The sequence below is a fragment of the Podarcis gaigeae genome, assembly GCF_964106915.1.
Source record: "Podarcis gaigeae genome assembly, chromosome: 14".
Taxonomy (NCBI): Eukaryota; Metazoa; Chordata; class Lepidosauria; order Squamata; family Lacertidae; genus Podarcis; species Podarcis gaigeae.
This window is the reverse complement of record NC_139690.1, coordinates 49,236,139-49,256,114: the sequence shown is the minus strand read 5'-3', so window position 1 is coordinate 49,256,114 and position 19,976 is coordinate 49,236,139. Positions and strand designations below refer to the sequence as shown.

General features: G+C 46.8%; 1 protein-coding gene across 4 annotated transcripts in view; it reads left to right on the top strand.

Annotated features, from left to right (window-relative positions):
- The first annotated feature begins 488 nt into the window (after positions 1-488).
- Positions 489-19,976, top strand: part of MICALL2 (MICAL like 2) — a 462,536-nt gene continuing 443,048 nt past the window's right edge. For 3 of the 4 annotated variants that reach the window (XM_083711474.1, XM_083711476.1, XM_083711475.1), the window contains exons 1-2: positions 530-1,269; positions 14,607-14,655. In XM_083711474.1, coding sequence (XP_083567600.1) covers positions 1,127-1,269; positions 14,607-14,655 — 192 coding nt within the window. In that variant the 5' untranslated portion in view covers positions 530-1,126. Of the gene's footprint in view, positions 1,270-14,606; positions 14,656-19,976 lie in introns of all 4 variants that reach the window. The other variant, XM_083711477.1, reaches the window with a different exon arrangement.

Below are 19,976 nucleotides of genomic sequence, written 5' to 3'. Positions count from 1 at the left end.
AATGGTCAGGGGTCCCTTTACCTTTAAGAAGCAGGAAGCCAAAAGTAGGAATAAATGGACAGCTCCCCCCAGCCGAGCCATGTGTTTTTTTTAAAAAAATCATATATGATCTAGATCGTTTTCCTGTTGGACAACAGGATCGGGCTGGACGTCCTATAGGACTCTAGGAGCTTACTTCTAAAAAAGTGCTATCAGGATCCGACCGCTCGCCCCACCATTGGGAATCCTTTGCAGGGACCCGGTCCTCCCAACTGCGCGAAGCGCACCTTACTCCAGAGTAAGCATGCATAGGATCAGGCCAGGGCACCCCACTGGACCACTCCCAAGCGCACCGGAGAGTAAGCACGCAGAAGATCGCCGCTGGAGGCCCTACAGCAGCCAGGAAGGGCAGAGCGGGGAGGTTCGGGAGGCGGAGTTCGGCTGGTCTCGTCCAGCTCCCCGCCCTCCTGCGCTCCAGGCTCGGCCATTGGCTCCCCGGCTCCCCCCGCCGCCGAAGTTTTCCTTTCCCTCCCCGCCTCCTCTTTCCCACAGATCCGGAGGCTGGAGTTTCTCCGGCTTTCCCGGCGGAGCCTCCTCGAACGCGATCGCTCCTTACGGGGCTCCCTCCGCCCGGCCGCCCGCCCGCTCCTACGGGCGCCTCTGGGGTACTTTTTGGAGAGGTCGCGCGTCTTGGCGCACGTCGGAAGCGCCGCAGCCGCTTTCCGTTCCACCGATCGGGAGCGGGGTTGGATTTGCGCCGGCGCTGCTCTTCTCGGGCGCCGGATTTGGGGAGGGTCTCTCGCACAGAGTGCCCGCCCCGCGCCCCACAACAATTTGGCACATTTTGCAACGCGCGACGTGGCTGGCCACCAGACGTTGCCCCGCTGCTAGACACGTGTGCCTGGGATTTCAGACAGTTTTGCCCGCGGCTTTCCTCGCCTCGCCTCCTGCTATGGAAAAAGGAGGGCGCGGGGCGACTTGGGGGGCTGGATAGGGGCGGGGAGAGCTTTAGACGGCGGCGCGCTTCGGAAGACCGCCAGCGTCTCCAATCCTGCGCTGAGCAGCCCAGAAGCCAAGGCGAGGGGCTCTGAACCGCTCTCTCCTCCTTCTCCATCGCTTCCTCGTATTTTCATCGCCCCCCTCCAAGATGGCAGCTATCCAAGCCCTCCAGCAGTGGTGCAAGCAACAGTGCCAGGGATACCGGGATGTCAGCATCACCAACGTGACCACTTCTTTCCGGGACGGTTTGGCCTTCTGTGCCATCCTTCATCGGCACAGGCCGGATCTCATGTGAGTTCTACAGAGAGAGAGAGAGAGAGAGAGAGAGAGCTGGGGAATGGGCTGCCTTAGGGGTCTCACCCCCTTGCAATTAAGGACTTGGTGTGCGCGCGCAAAGAACCCTAGCAAAGCGCTGGGGGCGATGAGGGCAGGATGGCAAGTTTCGGGCAGGTAGAGCTTTCAGAGGGGGTTCTGCTGGAATAGCTAAGTGGCACCTCCATTTTCAGATGCAGTCTACCAGAGACTTAAGCCAGCGTGGTGCAGTGGTTAGAGTGTTGGACAAAGGCCTGGGAGTGACCAGGGTTCTCTTGGCCATAAATCATAGAATCAGAAAGTTGGGAGGGACCCTGAGGGACATTTAGTCTAACCCACTGCAAAGCAGGAATACTCAGCTGCAGGAATCAAACCTGCAACCTTGGCATTATCAACACCATGCTCTAACTGACTGAGCTATATCTTGGAACAGGCACTTATTCTCAACCTGGTCTGCTTCACGGGGTTGTTGTGAGGATTAAATGAGGAGGCAGGGAAAACCATGCAAAGGCGGGATATTTAAAGCAAATAATAATAATAATAATAATAATAATGATAATAATAATAATATAGGTGGTGTCGGTGGCAACTTCTTCATGTCTCCAAAAGGCAGGATCAGCTGGGGTTTGTGGTCCAAAGTTGTTCCTACGCTAGATGAAATGTCAAAGTGCTCTGATCAGAAAATATGATGCTGGGATATATCTCTTTAGGTAAAGGGTAAAGGGACCCCTGACCGTTAGTTCCAGTCGTGGACGACTCTGGGGTTGCGGTGCTCATCTCGCTTTATTGGCCAAGGGAGCTGGTGTACAGCTTCCGGGTCATGTGGCCAGCATGACTAAGCCGCTTCTGGCGAACCAGAGCAGTGCAGAGAAACGCCATTTACCTTCCCGCTGGAGCGGTACCTATTTATCTACTGGCACTTGACATGCTTCCGAACTGCTAGGTTGGCAGGAGCAGGGACCGAGCAACGGCTCACCCCATTGCGGGGATTTGAACCTTCTGATTGGCAAGTCCTAGGCTCTGTGTTTAACCCACAGCGCCACCCGCGTCCCATATCTCTCTTTAAGTAGTAGTAATTGCTGATGTTGGGGACCACAACGCCCATCACCCCCTGGCCATTTGCCATGCTGGCTGGGGCTGATGGGAGTTGGAGCCCAACAACTAATGGAGGGCAGCAGTTTGCAGGAGGCTGCTTTGGTCCATAGAGCTTCACATTCATTAACCTGTAAACATCCAGGTCGATCCAATAAGCTTCCTTATCAATCTGCCTTTGCTCTGAAATCATGTTCCAAATGTCCACCTTTGTTTGTGCCTTCCCTTTTCAAGCAAAGTGGGTGGTGCTTAGTGAGAGAAGCTTTCTTCCTCTGTTATGGGATGCCGTCCCCTGAGGCTCACCTGGCAGCTTCACGGCTTTCTTTTAGGTGCCAAGTAAAAAAAAAACCACCACCTTTTTGTTTGCTCAGCCTTTGAAAAAGTTCTTTTGCACTTTTATAATGTACTTGCCTGCTCCTTCCCCCTCAGTTTCGTCTTGTGTTCTTAAAAACAGACAAACAAACAAACAAACCTGTAACCTGCCCTGGAGTCAAGCCGGATGAAGGGTGGTTTTAAAAACATGCTCATTAATTTTGTCCTGACAATCCGTACAACAACCCTGTGAGGTAGGGGTGGTATTATTGCTGGCTGAAGCCCACAGGGTGGCTTGCCAAACTCCCCCGAGGGAATTCAGGACAGAGGTGAGATCTGAACAAGTTTTTTCACCTAAAAGCAAAAGTGATAATACAGAGATGCCAGGGCTAGCCACTGCTGATAGCTTTTACCTTCATGGATTTCTGCAATCTGCTTTAAAAGCCTTCCAAGTTAGCGGACATTATCACATTTTGCAGTAGGGAACCTCACAATTTAACTATGCACTATGTGGATAAATTATTTTTGTCTGTCCTGAAACTTCCAATGTTCAGCTTCTCTGGATACCCTCTAGTATTCTGAGAGAGGGAGCAAAACTTTTATCTATCTGCTTTCTACATGCCATGCATAATTTTTATAAACTTGTACGTATCTTATCCCCTCTAACTTGTTGTAAATAAAAATATGCCCTTTTCCCTTATGGGGTATCCAAGAGCCCATATAGAGTCCTTACATAGGTTCCCTATTGGTAGGAGAAAATAACAGAGGCCAACCAGAGAATATTGAGAAGCAAAGCAGCTAGTAAGCCTGATCTTTATTGATCTGTTGCAACAGGGTGCTCCCCTTACATGCAGGAAAAGAGGAGGACCCACAAAAATGCTGTGCAAGGGCTTATAAAGACTTTTGAAATTCCCATCCTGTAGATCAAGACCACCCCCAGAAACATTATAAATACATCACAGAAGGGGTGTAACCCAAGACCACCCCTCAGATACATCCCACCTACATCACAGAAATTTAAATGTTGTTTTTCTCCTGTCACAGTTTATCTCCTGTCTGGCAAGTTACTTGATTGGATTGCCTGGGGAGCCTGGTCATTCTTTTGTAGTGGTAAAATACTTATTTCCTGGGCCAGGTCACAGGCTCACACCTTATTCAAACAGGCATATCCTTGAGACAGGATTTGTGAGGAAAGAGACAATGGGGAGGCTTTTCTAGTTTAACCTAGCAGAGAAAGGATTTGGTCAGTTTAGGAATCAAAATGGTTCCAGGTTGGTCTTCCTGTGTTGATCTATGTATGTGCAGTTATGAACATTACCATATATCTAAGACCATAAAATTCCTATCACATTATCCCCCCTTTGGGGCTAGAATTTTTCTTAAAATTTTTTGCCCCCCAAAGAATAACATCGTATGTTGTAAATGGATGCCTTTGTATAAATATATCATATAAAAATAACACATGTTGCGTTTTGTTACTAAATTACTTGTGGCATTCTAACACTTTGGGAGAGACCATTTACTCAATAGTGTTCTATATGCTTACTTGCCTTTTCCCTAAACAAAAAACTCCCAAATTCTGGTGCCTTTTCTTGTAAAGTTGTTGATCCATCCCCTTGATTATCTGCATTTCCTTTTCCTGAACTTTCTCCAACTCTTCCATCTCCTTTTTGGGGTGAGGTGACCAGAACCCTACACGGAATTCCAAATGCAGTTGCACCTGAGATTTGCATCACGGTGTCACGATACCAGCATTTTTCTTTTCAGCTCTTTTCCCTAATGATCCCTAGTGTGGAATATTGATAATTTTGGTTGCCCTTTTCTGAAACTCTACAATCCCCTGGATGGCTCAGTCGGTAGAGCATGAGGCCCTTAATCTCCGGGTCATGGGTTCAAGCCGCACGCTGGGCAAAATATTATTGCATTTCAGGGGGTTGGACTAGATGACCCTCATGGCCCCTTCTAGCTGATGGTCCAGTCAGCTGATTGGCGGTCACAGCAAGCCCTGGTGAGATCAGCTGCAATAGGGAGTGCCTGAGTGGGGGCTGCGCAGCACAACTTGCCCCTCCCATTTCAGCAAGTTCACCCCCCCGTTTTGCCCTAGATTCACACTGGGGCTGCATGCATTCCCCCAAAGCTAATAAGTTCACTGTTCGTCTCTTGAAGCTTCAAAATTAATTCAGATTGGCAATTGCCGCCCACAAAAAGCAGGATGGAATTCTAAATAATAAATAACAAAATTCAGCCCCTCCTCCTCCATTTCTTCCGAGTAAGTCCATTGCAGGAGCAAAAGGATTAAGAAGCAAGAAAAGGAACTGCCTTCTCTTGGGAGTTAAGAAAACTAAGAGGTTTTCCACAGGCCTGTTGGGGGTCCACTATATTGCCCTCCACTTCTGCAAAAACAGGGCCAGACAAAGGAATCGCTCACAACCAAACTTCGCTCACTGGATGACGCCATCCCTGTTGAAACCCCAAACGCACATGATGAATGAACTCAGAGGTTATGCATGACTGTCTGAGCCACTGTAGCATAATGTGCCCATGTCCAACTTCCTTCCATATGACTGACTGACGAAGAAATTGGTGGGAAATGAGAAAGGAGACAGCTGAGCGGTCGAGCTACATCCCTGCTTCTACCCAACTCTCTCCTCTCTGTCTTCAGCACCAACGGGTCAAAGAATCGTAGAAATGTTGAGTTGTAATAAACAAAAATCTGCCCTTATTCCCTTATGGGGAACACAAGAACCCTTATAGAGTCCTTTGTAGGTTCTCCATCGGTCGGAGAAAATAACAGAGGCCAACCAGAGAATATTGAGAAGCAAAGCAGCTCGTAAGCCTGATCTTTATTGATCTGTTGCAACAGGGTGCTCCCCTCACATGCAGGAAAGGAGGAAGACCCAGAACAAAAGTGTGCCTGCCCTTATATAGACAATTTAAATTGCCTTCCTGGAACTCAAGACCACCCCTCCATACATCATACATACATCCCAGAAGGGGTGTAACCCAAGACCACCCCCCACAAACATCATACCTACATCACAGAAAAGGCGGTCTACAACAGAAATTTGAATGTTGTTGTTTTTCCTGTCTGCCAGGTTATCTGGTAATGCCTTATCTGATTCTCTTTCCTGGTAGTCTGGCCATTCCTTTGAGATGGTGATCACCCAATTCCTGAGACAATGGGAAGGTTCTCTGATCCCCTCTCTCCTTGCAGAGAAAACATTTGGTCAGTTTGGGAGTCAAAATGGTTTCAGGACTGACTTTCCGTGCTGATCTATGTACTGCTTGGTTGGTACATTTACGAACATTTATTTTATATATATAAGATCTTAAATTTTTTATTTCGGAAGGGACCCCCATATGTAATCTAGTCCAACCCCCTGTAATGCAGGAATCTCAGCTAAAGCTTCCAGGACAGATGGCCACCCAACCTCTGCTTAAAAACCTCGGGGGAAGGAGAGTTCACCACCTCCCGAGGGAGGTTCTTCTGCAGTCTCACTGTTAGATCCGCAGATGGATTCAATAAGTTTTGCTCTCTTCTTAAGAGCCCATCTGATTCTGGACCTTTGCAATGGAACCTTCCTGGAAAAAAGCCAGGATTCTTGTCCCATATCCTTTCTCTTGATTGCATCTGTGTTTAAACAGCGTTTATTTCTCAGCAAACAGACGCTAAACTTACCCCTTGGAATGTGGAGGCTAAAGCAAATAGTTTAGATGGAAAGCCTGTCCGCCTGTTATTGTTTTGACTTGCTTTGCTAACAGGTCTGACACATGTTTGGCTGTTTATACATCATCCACATCCTTCTCAGGAAAAGCAGGCGAGAGGGTCGGGGGTGGAGTTGTGACACAGAATCTGCTCGCCCAAGGGCTAGCCCCTGCCTTGGTATTTTTACAATTTGTTAATCACCTTCTAAACCACTGTCCCAAGGTGATTTGCACGTAAGATAATTAAAAACTGTTAAAAAAACACAACACGATTAAAATCCCAGTGAAGCATAGTGGAAAAGACCCCTTTATCCATCTGTCGGATCAAAAATGTCTTTAGCTGTTTCTGGAAAGTGCCTGTTGAATCTTGACAGGAATACTCTAGCCAAGTAATTGTCTTCCATGAACGCAGTCTTAACAGTGAGTCTGTAATTGACTGTGGAGGCCAATACCGGATCCACATGTCCTTCCACAATGGAGACATAGGTTTCCGGGCAGGAGTTGATCACGGTGTGGATTTCCCAGGCATGCCTTCCTCTTAGCACTTTTCTCCCTTGCGTCCTGAGTTCGAGCATCTTCAAAGCCCATGACACCTTTGGTAAAGGCTGTTCTCCAATTGGAGCGCTTGCAGACAAGTGTTTCCCTGTTGTCAGTGTTTATACGACATTTTTAAAGATTTGCCTTGAGAGAGTCTTTAACCCTCTTTTGTTGACCAGCAGCATTACGCTTTCCATTTTAAAGTTCGGAATAGAGTAGTTGCTTTGGAAGACGATAATCAGGCATCCAAACAACATGACCAGTCAAACGAAGTTGATGTTGAAGAATCATCGCTGTGACACTGGTGATCTTTGCTTCTTCTAGTACACTGGCATTAGTTCGCCTGTCTTCCCTAGTGATGTGTAAACTTTTTTGGAGACAGTGGAATCTTTCGAGGAGTTGGAGATGGCGTTTATAAGCGGTCCGTGTTTCACAAGCATGGTACCTGAGCGCCCCGTGTGGCTTCTCGCCTGTTCAATACGACCAGCAGAAGCTGAGTCAATTCTGCCCACTGGCCTGATATGCATAATAGATATAGAGGAAAAGATTTTATTTTTTTTGTGGGAAGGAGACGTTTGGGTGAAGTTGAGCAGGATTTTGATGCACACATATCTCTGGTGTTAATAGGGAGTGGGCTTTGGTGGGGCGGCTTCTGTGACCCTCTCTATGCTGTTTCTTAAGTTGAGGTAAAATATCATTTGCCAGCGTGCTGCTCCCCCCAAAAGCATCTTTTGTGCTGTTACCTCCCCAAAGCCCCAACAAGCACAGGGGGGGGGGGGATTTGTCGTCCAGAGCACCAGGAGGGGCACCAGGTTGATGAAGGCACCAGGTTCCTTTGTAAACAAGCATTTTGGTTTCCCTGTGAATGTCCCAGTCTTCATACACTCTGCACTTCAATCTGGAGAAAGCTTTACTTGCAGAGCTCACGTGATGCTGAATTTTGGCATGAATGTCGGCCCTTTGTGGAAAGATAACTCCCCAGGCAGGAGAAGTGATCGACACTTTCCAACGTTACACCATTGTGTTGGATTTGTGACACTGCAGAGGGGTTGTTTTGTGCTTGTTGGTGCAGCACTTTGGTTTTTTGGATGTTGAGCAATAGGCCAAGATTTCCATAAGCTTCTGCGAAGATATTTAGGGTGGTTTGGAGGCCATCCTCTGAGTGTGCAAACACTACGTTGTCATCAGCATACTGAAGGTCTATGACGGAAGTCATTGTAATCTCATTCTTTGCTTTCAGCCTATTCAGCTTAAAGAGCTTTCCATCTATTCAATATATGATTTCTACTCCGGTGGGGAGTTTCCATTTGACAAAGTGTAGGATCATGCCGATGAAAATAATAAATAGAGTTGGGGGGATAACACAACCCTGTTTAACACCTGATGCCACTGTGAATGGTTCACTGAGAGCCATTGTTATCGGCGATCGCTGCTGTCATATTATCATGGACGAGCTGAAGTCATTGCCTCCAATGTTTGAAATGCGCACACCGCAAATCTACCTTAAGAGCAGAGTGCTGGGAGCAATTCACATACTTTCCCCTGATAATCTTTACAGCGACACTGTGAGGTAGACCAGTATAATTATTCCCATGTAGCGAGGGAGCTCCAATTCCCAGATTTCTTTTTTTTAAAAAAAAAAATTAATTAAAGTTTTAAATGTTACAAAAGGAAAAAGAGATAATTCCAAGTTAAACAAAAACTTAACAACACATCACAATAAAGAAAGAGGAGAATAGGAAAAAAAATATTATAAAATACAGAAAAACAGAGAAATAGAAACAATTAAAAAACACAACGAACCTTCCCATAACTTATCTTTCATTTACTTGTTTCCTTGACCTCCTCGCACCTCCCTTTTTTTTGTATTCTAGTTCAGTTAGCTATTTCAGCAAATCCTTTCCAACTTTCCCAATTTTTATCCTATAATTTATCTTAATATAATGTAACTTTACCTTTCCTCCTTTCATCCATTAACAATCTATTTTTACTTAATCCTTTATAATATTTCCGCTAAAGCCACATAACTTCATTCCAGCCTCCTTCTAACATTCCTTAATATTACAATGTTTCTGTAAATAAGCTTTAAATTTCTTCCAATCTTTTTCCACCGACTCTTCTCCCTGGTCTCGGATTCTGCCAATTCCCAGATTTCCTTGGGAAGAGGGATTGGTTGTTGAACCACTCTGGGAACTGCTACTTCTTCTTTCTTCTTTGGCTATCACTCGTAGCCAAATAGGATTGTCTGCAGCTGTGCGAGGGCAACAGAGGGGTCTCCCAGCGACTCTCAGCACCCTATAAAACCGCAGCTCCCAGGATTCTTTGAGGAGCTGAACTGGAAGCTGACCTGAAGCTGATTTGTGAGCGGAGGAAGGAAAAATCTCTTGTGCTGAGGATCCAGAAGTAAAAGTGAGTCTTCACCAAAACTGTAGAAAAGGCAAAGAACTAAGTACTTTCCTGCCTCTGTCCTGAGTCAGCGGCGCCCGAGCCAGGAGAGGCGGCTGAGCTCCTCTGTATCTCCATATCTTCATAACCTTCATTGGGGGTTTTTAATAAGAGGTTGGATGGCCATCTGTCCTATAAGATCGAGTTGAGATTCCTGCATTGCCGGGGGTTGGACTAGATGACCTTTGGGGTCCCCTCCCCAGTTCTATGATTCTATGAAACCACAGCTGTTTAAAGTGGCATCACAGCCCTTTATTTATGGTGCCAAGTGGCCTTTGTCTCTTCATTATTTACCCTCCTTTTTCCCTTTTCATGTATCTCTTCCTGTTTCCTGCCAGCTCCTCCCACCTCCCTCAGGCATTTCCTTGAACTTTTCTCCCTGCCTCTTCTCTTCCTGGCCAGGGAATCAACTTTCCTTTCAAACTGTGGCAGGGGGAATCCTTTTTTCACTGCCCTGGTGTTGTTCTGAGGATACGGGATTCCCCTCCCTTCTCCCTGCTTTCCCTTCATTTCCACTCCAGTTTCATTACTAATTGCCTCTGTTAATCTAGCCAGTTCAGTATACTCTAACAGTTTGTCTTGCCATTCCTTTTTTGTTGGCACAAATTCTTTTTTCCAGTTTTTAGCACTTAGGATCCTTGTGGCATAGAAGAATATTTTCTGATCCTCTCTTGCTATACCTGTGTCCGTTATCGCTGGTGGAAAAGGTTCTGTATTTTTCATAAAGTTATATTTAAACATTTGTTTAAGCTCGTCGTATACTTTATTCCCTGGAAAAGACCCTGATGTTGGGAAAGATGGAGGGCACAAGGAGAAGGGGACGACAGAGGACGAGATGGTGGGACAGTGTTCTCGAAGCTACCAGCATGAGTTTGACCAAGTGGAAGACAGGAGTGCCTGGCGTGCTCTGGTCCAGGGGGTCACAAAGAGTCGGGCACGACTAAACGACTAAACGACTAAACAACAACAATACTATATTCCAGGAGCCTTTGATTTTTTCACAGGTCCACCAAACATGTATAAGTGTCCCCTCTGTTTTACCACACCTCCAGCACAGATTTGTTTTTGTCTTATACATTTTAGCTATTTTGGTAGGTGCTAAGGACCATCTATAAAACATCTTGATTAGATTTCCACTCCAGTTTCATTACTGCACCAGACAGGTCTGTTTGAACTCCTGTGCCTTTAATAGTTGTGTAGAAGTTGGAGGGGGAAATTTTATTCAGTGATGCTTCTCCCCTTGCCTACAGTGGGCTTGAAAAAATGTCCTTTTTTAAGCAGCTGTGAAATGATAGAGGAGACCGCATGCCCTCGAGGAATTTGCTTGGCTTCTACTGAGTGGGGTTTTTTTGCAGGCAGAAATCAACAGGTCAAGCCTTTCCCAGGATGTTGATATGGTGATGCTGGAAACTTGCCACAGGCATGTGGGGGTCAGTGACTCAGGGTCAGCCTCAGACCCCTTGTCATTCCTTGCCCTGAGCTGAGATGCGAGTAGGGGCAGGATACCTCAGGGGAGCGGAGGACAACCAAGCAACTGTTTCAAGCTTCTCTTCATCTGCGTTGTTTGCATGTACAGGAAAGGATAAACTCACATTCCAGCCAAGGGCAGTTCAGAAAACTGGAGAGCAACAGTAGCAATGTGCAAACGTCAAGTAAGATGGACTAGTGAATTCAGTTTGCGCTCTACGTGGGGCTACCTTTGAAGGTGACCTGGAAACTACAACTAATCCAGAATGCGGCAGCTAGACTGGTGGCTGGGAGCGGCCACCGAGACCACATAACACCGGTCCTGAAAGACCTACATTGGCTCCCAGCACATTTCTGAGCACAATTCAAAGTGTTGGTGCTGACCTCTAACCCCTAAACAGCTTCAGTCCAGTATACCTGAAGGAGTGTCTCCACCCCCATTGTTCTGCCCGGACACTGAGGTCCAGCGCTGAGGGCCTTCTGGCGGTTCCCTCACTGCGAGAAGCCAAGTTACAGGGAACCAGGCAGAGGGCCTTCTCAGTGGTGGCGCCCGCCCTGGGGAACACCCTCCCGCCAGATGTCAAGGAAATAAGCAACTGTCTTGACTTTTAGAAGACACCTGAAGGCAGCCCTGTTTAGGGAAGCTTTTAATGTTTAATAGACTATTGTATTTTAATATTCTGTTGAAAGCCACCCAGAGTGGCCGGGGAAACCCAGCCAAATGGGTGGGGTATGAATAAATTAATAATAATAATAATAATAATAATAATAATAATCATCATCATCATCATCATCATCATACTAGGATTGCTACTTGCTTGCCATTATGGTTTCATTTACTATATTTGTAGGATAGGCTGTGACAGAGCAAATGGCCTGAGGCTAGTCAGTGAACTTTGTGGCTGAGTGAGGTTTTGAAGCAGGATTCAATCCTCTAACCCAGGCTTCTTCAACCTCAGCCCTCCAGATGTTTTTGGCCTACAACTCCCATGATCCCTACCTAGCAGGACCAGCGGTCAGGGATGATGGGAATTGTAGTCTCAAAACACCTGGAGGGCCGAGGTTGAGGAAGCCTGCTCTAACCATTGCACAGCCGGTCAAACTATTGGAAAGGTCTTCCTGATTTTTGATCCTTCCGGTCATTTTAGCCATTTCAGCATAGTCCATCAACTTCATCCGCCATTCTTCTCTGGTAGGGACTTTATCTTCTTTCCATCTCTTCCATTTCTCCTTTTATCGCCCTACTGTCGTTATCTGCGGCTGGACACACAAGCCAGCAGGGGATTTTCCTCCAGTGCCCAACCTCTGTGTTTGCGTGCTGAACTTTGCACCTGCCAGGTGGGTCTTAAGGTTAATGCCCAGGTGGAAACGAAAGAGAAAGCGAGGGCGCGGCCTCCAAATTGCGGCAGGATTATAAGCTTAAAGCTCTGGTGGTGATGATTTCCTTTCAAGTCTTGAGCCGGAGTAGGAAAGTGCAAAGATCAGCGTGGGTTTTTGGCTGCTTTGCGGCGTCTGCGTTGCCCAACCAGCTATGCCTTTGGAGGAAATGTGTTCTCAAGCTGATTTTTGATGACTCATTGGTGCTGAGTCATGCTTCCCTAAAACCGCCGTGGAAAATGCCTGCTAGCTCTCTGTGCCCAGTTCTTCCCAGTACAGTGGTACCTTGGTTCTCAAACCTAATCCGTTCTGGAAGTCTGTTCCAAAACCAAAGCGTTCCAAAACCAATGCACACATTCCCAAAGAAAGTAATGCAAAACCGATTAATCCATTCCAGACTTTTAAAAACAACCCCTAATTTAACATGAATTTTACTATCTAACAAGACCACTGATTCATAAAATGAAAGTAATAAACCATATGGTACCTCTGGTTACGAACTTAATTCATTCCAGAGGTCCGTTCTTAACCTGAAACTGTTCTCAACTAGAGGCGTGTGTTCACTAATGGGGCCTCTTGATGTTGCTGCGCTGCCGGCACATGATTTCCGTTCTCATCCTGGGGCAAAGTTCTCAACTCGAGATAACTCTTCCAGGTTAGCGGAGTTTGTAACCTGAGGCGTAACTCAAGGTACCACACAATCAGTCAATCAATCAATCAATCAATCAATCAGTAGCTGAACTGGGTTCCACACAGTCACAAAAAGAAAACAAAAAAGAGGCACAAAAGCAAAAACTCAAAATAAGTAGCAAAAACAGACAGACCTCAGCTTAATACAGTGGTACCTCGGGTTAAGAATTTAATTCATTCTGGAGGTCCGTTCTTAACCTGAAACTGTTCTTAACCTGAAGCACCACTTTAGCTAATGGGGCCTCCTGCTGCTGCCGCGCCGCTGGAGCACGATTTCTGTTCTCATCCTGAAGCAAAGTTCTTAACCTGAGGTACTATTTCTGGGTTAGTGGAGTCTGTAACCTGAAGCGTATGTAACCTGAAGCGTATGTAACCCAAGGTACCACTGTACTCAAAATGGAAGCGTAACCCTCAAAACAGAACATGTTCGGCTTCTGAAAAAAGTTCGCAAACCAGAACACTTGCTTCCGGGTTTGCAGTGTTTGGGTTACAACTTGTATGAGTGCCAAGGCATTTGAGAACCATTGTATCCCTGTACAGAGTCTCTCACCCACTCGGTGGACAATTGGTTGCTTGTGGCTTGGTCTGAGATCAGGGGGGAATTGCAACCAGCATTTCCCAGGCTTAAGGGAGTTGTAGTTCAAGTTCTCTGGAGATGCCTGGAGTTGCGGATGGCTGCTATAGGATTTGGGGGTGGCTGCACTGGTTCGTGTTCCTCAGCAAGTTTGGAAGGCACTTTTAATAAACGTATCTACCTGCTTCTCTGTGCTGTGGGTTAAACCACAGAGCCTAGGGCTTGCTGATCAGAAGGCCGGCGGTTCGAATCCCCGCAACGGGGTGAGCTCCCATTGCTCGGTCCCTGCTCCTGCCAACCTAGCAGTTCGAAAGCATGTCAAAGTGCAAGTAGATAAATAGGTACCGCTGTGGCAGGAAGGTAAACGGCGTTTCCGTGTGCTGCTCTGGTTCGCCAGAAGTGGCTTAGTCATGCTGTCCACGTGACCCGGAAGCTGTACGCTGGCTCCCTTGGCCAGTAAAGTGAGATGAGCGCCGCAACCCCAGAGTCGGTCACGACTGGACCTAATGGTCAGGGGTCCCTTTACCTTTACCAGCTTCCTTCGCCACATTAACAGCATACATTTAAAACAGCACCATGCCATTTTAAACAGGCATGGCTTCCCCCCTGCAAAGAACTCTGGGAGCTGTAGTTTGTTAAGGGTGCTGGGAATTCTTAGGAGGCGCCCGTTCCATACCCTCCAGTGCATCAAAAGGGAAAAACCAGGACACCATATTCTGGGATGTTGTCCCTTTTTTCCTTCCTTGCGAGGGCACGACAGCCATTTTGGGTGCTGTGATTTCCCGTGATTTCACGCTGCAATCTCTCTCTGAAAAAGCGCTTTTCAGGCATGGCGCCTCAAAATGCACAAGATTGCATCCCCGGGGAAAACGCTTTCTTCGTGAGGAGATTGTGTGAGATCACAGCGCCCCAAATGGTGAGCGGAGCTGGCGAGCTGAGGGTTCAATCCTGCCGGGTGCTGCTTTGCCTGCAACAATCCCTGCAGGGAACACATTTGAAACTCAGATCCCTGCACCTGGCGGGATCGCATGCTCCACTCTCCAGCTGAATAAAGTTCTCTGTGCCCGGTCTCGCTCGTTTGGCTTAAACCTCCCTTCTCTTTGACCTTCTTTTCCAGAAACTTCGATGCTCTGAGCAAAGAAAATATCTACGAAAACAACCAGTTGGTAAGATTTTCCAGTTCTGCTTCCGGCTGTGACGTCATGTTTGCTATGCCCTCAGGGTGCCTCTCTGCCCCTCCTCTCTGCCCCATGCCCTGGCCCTGGACAGATTAGATCAAAACAAACGGACCATAAATTTAGACAGCGTGCCAAGAAACTTAACCCTTCTTCCATTCTGCCTGCATCTGGCAGCCTTTGGGTCAATTCAAACACTCCTCCATCTGTACCTGTTTAATCTGCTTTTGCCACTTTGTACAAAATGTTTGGCAGTGTGCCCTGAATCGAACCAAAGGCTGCCGCTCGTTTGCCCTGCTGCCAGAAAACCAGGAATTTGTTTGAGCCGTGGGCTAGTATAGAAAGTATCCTTTACTGTTCAGGACAAAGAGTGCTGCCCTTTTCTGTCTGAGCTCTGAAAAACCAGTTTTGCAAGATTTCCAATGTGGTCAACTGCAGTGAGGGAAAAGCTGGGCACGAGGGGTGTCTATTGGCCAATGCCTGTGCCGTCACCAACACTCATACACACCCAGATCCTCAAGGCGGTTTTGCAAGTTTATAATTTGTTTGAGGGGGAGAGGTGAAGGATTGAAGAATAAGCGTATCCACATGGATTTGGGGAAATGTGTCTCTGTGAGGCAAGTGGCGAGGCCAGACTAGGACCTGTGAGACCAGGGTTCAAATCCCCACATGGCCGTGAAGCTTCCTGAGGGACCTTGGGGTTCAGTCACTGCCTTTCAGCCTAACCTACCTCACAGGGATGTTTTGGGATTAAATGAGGAGGTGGAGAACCATGCATGATACTTTGAGCTCCTTGAAGAGAAAGGTGGGGTGGAAATGCAATAAATAAACAAACAAATAAATACTAAAAGAACACACGTTATTCTGAGGACTGTGGAACAGCATAGATGGCCCTCCTTCCTGTTTTATCTTCACAGCAACCCTGTGAGGTAAGTTAGCCATAGACTTGCCCAGTAGGCTTTGAAGACAGAGGTCCTTTGGCTGGGTCGGGACGATATGGGGGGCAACTCCCATCTCTTGCGGGGGCGCAATTAGTGCCAGCACCGTCCGTTAAGAGTTTGGGTGTAATCTTTGACACCTCCCTTTCCATGGAGGCGCAGATTGCAGCTATAACAAAGGCGGCATTTTTTCATCTCCGCCAAGCTAAGCAGTTGGCTCCTTACCTCTCTCGCCCTGACCTAGCCACTGTGATCCATGCGACGGTCACCTCCAGACTGGATTATTGTAACTCGCTCTATGTGGGGCTGCTCTTGAGACTGACCCAGAAACTCCAGCAGGTGCAGAATGCCGCGGCGAGACTCCTTACGGGGTCCTCGCCGTGGGATCACATTCATCCAGTGCTTTACCAACTGCACTGGCTCCCGGTGGAGTACAGGATCAGGTTTAAGGTGCTGGTTTTAACCAACCCTATATGGCCAGGGCCCTCGTACCTACAGGACTGCCTCTCCTGGTATGTCCCACGGAGGACCTTACGGTCTTCAAACAAAAACATATTGGAGGTCCTGGGCCACAGAGAAGTTAGGCTGGCCTCAGCCAGAGCCAGAGCTTTTTCGGCCGTGGCCCCGATCTGGTGGAACGCTCTGTCACAAGAGACTAGGGCCTTGCGGGACTTGACATCTCTCTGCAGGGCCTGCAAGACAGAGCTGTTCCACCAGGCCTTTGGCCAAGGCACAGCCTGACCCCCTCCTTTGGTAATTCTTCACAGAACTCTAGCCCAATGGTTGCTATTAATTTGATTTTAAGTGATTTTATAATGAATGGATTTAATGTTGTTAGCCACTCTGAGCCCGGCTTCAGCTGGGAAGGGCGGGATATAAATAATAATAATAATAATAATAATAATAATAATAATAATAATAATTGGCTTCATGACTCAATGGAGAGGGTAGGATTTCAACCTGGGTCAACCCGGTCTCAAACCTTTATTGACATACAAACAAAATTCTGAAAGGTTCAGTGCAATAGAATCACTCAGCAAAATCTGCCTCTAACGATTAAAATACTGTCGTGCAACATTTGTGAATCCTCACTGCGTGTTGCAAAAACATGGCTACTGTCTGCAAGATCACCCCAGTCTCCAATCTGACCCTGCTATCCTTGCACCTCGCTGGCTTCTATATTTTATTTTTTTGCAACCTCTCCCTAGACTCTGCCTTTGGAAACTGGACCGTGCCCTGCTCATTCGTTTGTGTTTACCGAAAATTGCATTTCTGGATCTCTGCATGCGTGGTGGGGGCGGGGGGCGGGGAAGGGAGCTGTTGTCTTGCACAGATGTTTCCCAACAGAGGCACGGCATTCGGACCACCCATCCGGCTCTGTGCTGGCTCCAGAAATCTGAATGTGGGCTGGCTGGCTGGATGAATGAATGAATGAATACATTCAGAATGGAATGTGCCTTGTGAAGAAGATGGGCTGCAGATTTTGCGGCTTCTCCAAGGAGAGCTTCCTTGGCTTTGTCCCAGAATCTGTTCCACCGCTGCTCAGCACGAGCCTCGGAAGCCTCATCCTCAGCCTGCCCCTGCCAGAGAACATTTCCATGAGGACTAGTGACTTACAATTACGATATCTTTATTGTCATTGTCCTTTGCGGAACAATGAAATTGAAAAACTACATAAAACTACATAAAACTACATAAAAACTACATAAAACTACATAAAAACTACATAAAACTACATAAAAACTACATAAAACATTCGAAAACCCCTAAAAACTCTAAAACCCCATTTTAAAATACACTATACTACAAAGAGGGGACGCAGGTGGCGCTGTGGGTTAAAGCCTCAGCGCCTAGGACTTGCCGATCGAAAGGTTGGCGGTTCGAATCCCTGCGGCGGGGTGCGCTCCCGCTGCTCGGTCCCAGCGCCTGCCAACCTAGCAGTTCGAAAGCACCTCCGGGTGCAAGTAGATAAATAGGGACCTCTTACCAGCGGGAAGGTAAACGGCGTTTCCGTGTGCGGCTCTGGCTCGCCAGAGCAGCGATGTCACGCTGGCCACGTGACCCGGAAGTGTCTCCAGACAGCGCTGGCCCCTGGCCTCTTAAGTGAGATGGGCGCACAACCCCAGAGTCTGTCAAGACTGGCCCGTACGGGCAGGGGTACCTTTACCTTTTTATACTACAAAGACCCCTTATGCTGCGTTTAGAACCAGAATTGCATTAGCGTAGAAACTGTTTCTCAGGCGGCTAGTCCTGGCCTTTATAACCCTGCACCCTAACCCTTGACCCTCCGCTGAGTGCTGGGATGATGCCGCAAAGAGGCCACTCTGACATCCCTTTGCCTCTGGGCTTTGTTTTGCCTCCCGATTCCTGAGCCCCGAAACCAGGCTTTAGTTCAGCTGAGTGTTGGTGTGCTTCATTCCCTTGTGGGAGACTTTTCGGGGGCCTCATGCTTGGGCTGGGCTGGGCCAGAGGCGGGAATAGGCAGAAAGGCATCTATACAAACAGACTCCTAGCTTCCTCCTGGCAAGGAAAATACATTACAGTGGTGCCTCGCAAGACGAAAAGAATCCGTTCCGCGGTTTTTTCGTCTTGCGAAGCAAGCCCATTGACAGCTTAGCGGATTAGCGCTATTAGCGGTTTAGCGGCTTTTAGCGGCTAAGCGGCTAAGCAGCTTAGAAAAAGGGGGGGAAAGGGGAAAAAACCCACAGGAACTCGCAAGACATTTTCGTCTTGCGAAGCAAGCCCATAGGAAATTCGTTTTGCGAAGCACCTCCAAAACGGAAAACCCTTTCGTCTAGCGGGTTTTCTGTCTTGCGAGGCATTTAAATCATGATTTAAATCACTAGTCAGCAAGGCTTGATTTATATCACTAGTCAGTAATAATATAATAATATAATAATTTATACCCCACCCATCTGGCTGAGTTTCCCCAGCCACTCTGGGCGGCTTCCAATCAAGTGTTAAAAACAATACAGCATTAAATATAAAAAACTTCCCTAAACAGTAAGGTAAGACTTGATTTAAATCTTTTTTTTTTTTTTTACAGAAAGACTCATTCTTAATATTCACAACCAGATGAAGGTTTCATTTTTGAAATAATAAATTTTCAGAGTAGTTTTTACAGTTATATCAAAAATTGCTGATTTGGTTATACTATTAGAAATACATAGACAGATAATTATGAAATTGTTTACAGGTAGGTAGCCGTGTTGGTTTGCCGTAGCTGAAACAAAATAAAAAAATTCCTTCCAGTAGCAACTTAGAGACCAACTAAGTTTGTTATTGGTATGAGCACACTTCTTCAGGCTTGTTTGTCTCGATTGAATACCTTCTCCAATTTTGTTCATACGATATTGATTTATTTTATTAGCTGTATCTCCACCATATGTTCTCTATTCAAGAACTGTGAAATAATATAGGTGATATATATATATGTTGTTAGAACATGATTAGCCACACGCTGCCTCTTATTGCTTAAGTTGGTCTGTGTTTGCAACACAGGGGATTTTTTTTGTTACATGCAACCTGGACCAGCAGATCTCTTCATTGTCTCCTGCGGTTTCCTTCATCCTGACACCCTCCAGCTGTTGTTGAACTCCAACCCCCATCAGCCCAAGCCAACATCTGCAGAACATCAAGCTGGGTTGGGCTAGCCTACTTGCAGTATAGCCATTAAGGGACGACTCTCATCCGGCCATACCTGACCCTGCTGAACCATAGCAAGACGTGGTTGCCGGGGCTGTGGGAGGTCTCTCTTCTCACCCAAAGTCCTTATTTTCTGTCCCCCAAAACATGGTGGGCACCCCATTGCCATAAGCTCTGTATATTTTCATTTTGTTCTTTAAAGCAGTTGGGGGAGAGGAAGTTGCTGTATTTGCAGCTTGCCATAAAAGCCTTAAAAAGAAAAAGAATGCAATAAGAGATGAACCTAAAAAGATGGTGAAAGAAGAATGGGAATGTTTAAATAATTACTTAGGGGGACAAGGGTTCATCAATAAAGGCCTGGTTATGTTTAGAATGATACCGCATAGGGAAATGTCCCCTGATACCAAGATGAGGGATTCTATGGAATGCAGATAGAGAGAACTGATAAGAATAATGATCTGTTGTGACCTTGACGGAAGCGTGTTTTGGCTCATTTTCCTGTTTTTTCTTTTTCTTTTTCTCCCCCCCTCCTCCTTTTTCTTTCCTTTTCCTTCTTTCTTTTTTCTTTCCCATAATAGCTTATGTTTTATGCCATGTAAAGGTAAAGGTAAAGGTAAAGACCATTAGGTCCAGTTGTGGCCAACTCTGCGGTTGCGGCGCTCATCTCGCTTTACTGGCCGAGGGAGCCAGCGTACAGCTTCCGGGTCATGTGGCCAGCATGACTAAGCC